The sequence below is a fragment of the Scylla paramamosain genome, chromosome 25, assembly GCF_035594125.1.
Source record: "Scylla paramamosain isolate STU-SP2022 chromosome 25, ASM3559412v1, whole genome shotgun sequence".
Taxonomy (NCBI): Eukaryota; Metazoa; Arthropoda; class Malacostraca; order Decapoda; family Portunidae; genus Scylla; species Scylla paramamosain.
Window position 1 is genome coordinate 2,037,501 of NC_087175.1, and position 2,500 is coordinate 2,040,000.

A 2,500-nucleotide genomic window follows, 5' to 3' on the forward strand; every position below is an offset into this window, starting at 1 on the left:
CTGCTGTGTTTGTGTTTAGTAGTAGTTGTTGTAGTAGTAGTTGTTGTAGTAGTAGTAGTAGTTGTTGTTGTTGTTGCAGTAGTAGTAGTGGTGGTGGTGGTATGTATGTATGTATGTATGATGATATATAAAACTATTTATTTACTTAATTATCTATTTATTATTCAACATTGAACATTTCACGTACATAACATGATTCTGTTTACTATTCGTGTGTGCATTACATGTGTGCGTGTGCGTGCGTCTGCGTGCGCTACATAATCATAATGGTATCTACGGAGGATTATAGTCGCCGCCATTACTGGATTACATATGTTTTGTGCAATACATGATAGTCGAGGAACACACACACAGTACAGTCTATTATTTTAGGTGTGAATATTGTAGTTATATGGATAGATATATGTGTCAAGTACTCCTGCTTAATTATGAAATATATATATATATATATATATATATATATATATATATATATATATATATATATATATATATATATATATATATATATATATATATATATATATATATATATATATATATGCGTCGTGATAAGCTTAAAAGTGTGTATACATACAATACATTGATATTATGAGAGTATACATATCACTGTAAACTTTCTTAAAACAACAAGTGAATTGTACATAACCAGTCCCCAGGAATGAGTAAGGCAGGGTGCATGAGTGTGGCAGGCCAAGAGTGTGTATCAGCGTGATGGGGGCAGTGGTGAGGCAGCAAGGTCCACCTCCAGTGTAGCCTTAACGCGAGGGCAGGTGCAGCACAGGTGGCCAGGGCCCTGAGCGTCGCGGCAGTTTCAGTCTGGCTGGACGGTATCATAAATCATAAGTAAACTACCAATAAGTGCAGCTTATTAAAATAACTGGTAATGAACATGACATGCTCAGATTTAGGGTCGTGGTTTACGCAAGGTTTGCATTTACGCCTTGTGTGTGAACAAGCTTTAGGGACGCTGCCAAAAACGTGTAGGAACACTGGAGGGAAGCGTGACAGGATCAGAACGCGGTGTGTCATGACACAATCAGATGAAGACCGCTGCCTTTCTTTCTTTGGTTTTAGAAAAGTGGGGTGAAGCGAAGTAAGAGTGGAGATAGAAGAAAGATATAGTGAGAAATATTGAAGTATAGTAAGAGTTAAGTGTGTGGGCAGTCCACGTTGCTATTGTTCTGATTCAGACCGCTGCCGCGGCCACTTGCAGATCCTATGTAGGAACAGGCGGCAGACGGGCAGATAAAATGTCAAAAAGGTTATAATGGTTTGAATAAAGAAATAACCCTTAAGAGAGAACGGCGCGTGCGGCAGACAAATACATTGTGAGAAGGGTTATAAAGATTTATAAAGGAGAGCCATTAAGAATCAGCAGAAATTCTAAGGGGAAAAAAAAAACCGCCTGATTACAGAAGTTCCCGCAGACGTGAAGAAAATGAGCATGGGAATGAAAGAAAACAGATGTAAACAAAGCGAATTTTAAGGGAAACTATGGTAAAGTGTACGAGAGGTGGACGTAAAGCAAAAAAGAAACAATTCGAAAAAAAAGAAAGATGAAAAATGAAAGAAAAAAAGAAATGAGCATAAGTAAAAGAAAATTAATGTAAACAATGACATTTTAAGGGTGACTAAAGTAAAGAAGAGAGGCAAAAACGTGACAAATGAAGTGAAGGGAGAAATAAGAGAATGAAGAGGCGAAAGAGGACCTAAGAAGAAAACATCCGTCAAGAGAAGAAAAAAAAAGACATTAATTGATTGAATGATGGATGGATGGATATCAAGGATCACCACAATCAGGTCATATGGCGCCGCAGAAGAAGAAGAAGAAGAAGAAGAAGAAGAAGAAGAAGAAAGACTACGTTAGCTGAAGATCCTCTGGCGTCAGGTAGCGGTGGGCGGCGATGGGCGTCACCTCATTGCTCACGGGGTCAAGGGGCGGCCCAACATCACCAGGGGGCGCGGGCAGCTGGCACAGGGCAGGATGCGGCGTGTGGCAAGGCGCGGCAGCCATCCTAACACCACCATCGTCACCACTCACCACCAGGCATTCCCCACTCTCTCCCTCAGCTCCGCCCTCACTCACCTCCCCCTCTACTAACGCCCCAGTCACCCACCGCCACTCCCCCAGTACCTTACGCCCGCCGAGCCAATAGGGAGGCAGGGGCGGGGTGGAGGACTGGACAGAGGGATTCAGTGGGTGGAGGGTTAGGGCTGTGGGTGGGATACTGACGAGGTCCCCGCCCACCGCCCTGCAGCGTGCCCTGGCGGAGGCCCACCCGGAGGCGTCCCCAGGCAAGGCGCTGATGCAGGAGCCACCACCACCCTCGCTGCCCTTGGTCGCCGCCGCCGTCGGGCACCACCACCACCACCACCACCGCTTCCAGTCCAGGGCGTCTTCACCGTCAGCGCCTTCTGCGTTTCCTCCACCCACAGCGGCGCGTATTGCCACCTCCACCTGGTCAATGAAAGGGTGGTGATGGTGGTGGTGGATATG

General features: G+C 44.9%; 2 protein-coding genes across 3 annotated transcripts in view; one reads left to right on the forward strand and one right to left on the reverse strand.

The window, feature by feature from the left end:
- Positions 1–150, forward strand: part of LOC135113424 (uncharacterized) — a 7,566-nt gene extending 7,416 nt beyond the window's left edge. The window contains exon 10 of the mRNA XM_064028689.1: positions 1–150. This exon is cut by the window's left edge and continues 174 nt beyond it. The gene's annotated coding sequence lies outside the window, so the exon portion shown is untranslated.
- Positions 151–442: 292 nt separating this feature from the next.
- LOC135113418 (uncharacterized) overlaps positions 443–2,500 on the reverse strand; it is a 6,331-nt gene continuing 4,273 nt past the window's right edge. Inside the window, exons 5-6 of one of the 2 annotated variants that reach the window (XR_010274831.1) lie at positions 1,202–2,461; positions 443–1,057 (exon numbers count right to left, since the gene is read on the reverse strand). Coding sequence is in view for 1 of the 2 variants with exons in the window: in XM_064028675.1 (XP_063884745.1) it covers positions 1,862–2,461 (600 nt within the window). In the remaining variant the exon portion in view is untranslated. Of the gene's footprint in view, positions 2,462–2,500 lie in introns of both variants that reach the window. The other variant, XM_064028675.1, reaches the window with a different exon arrangement.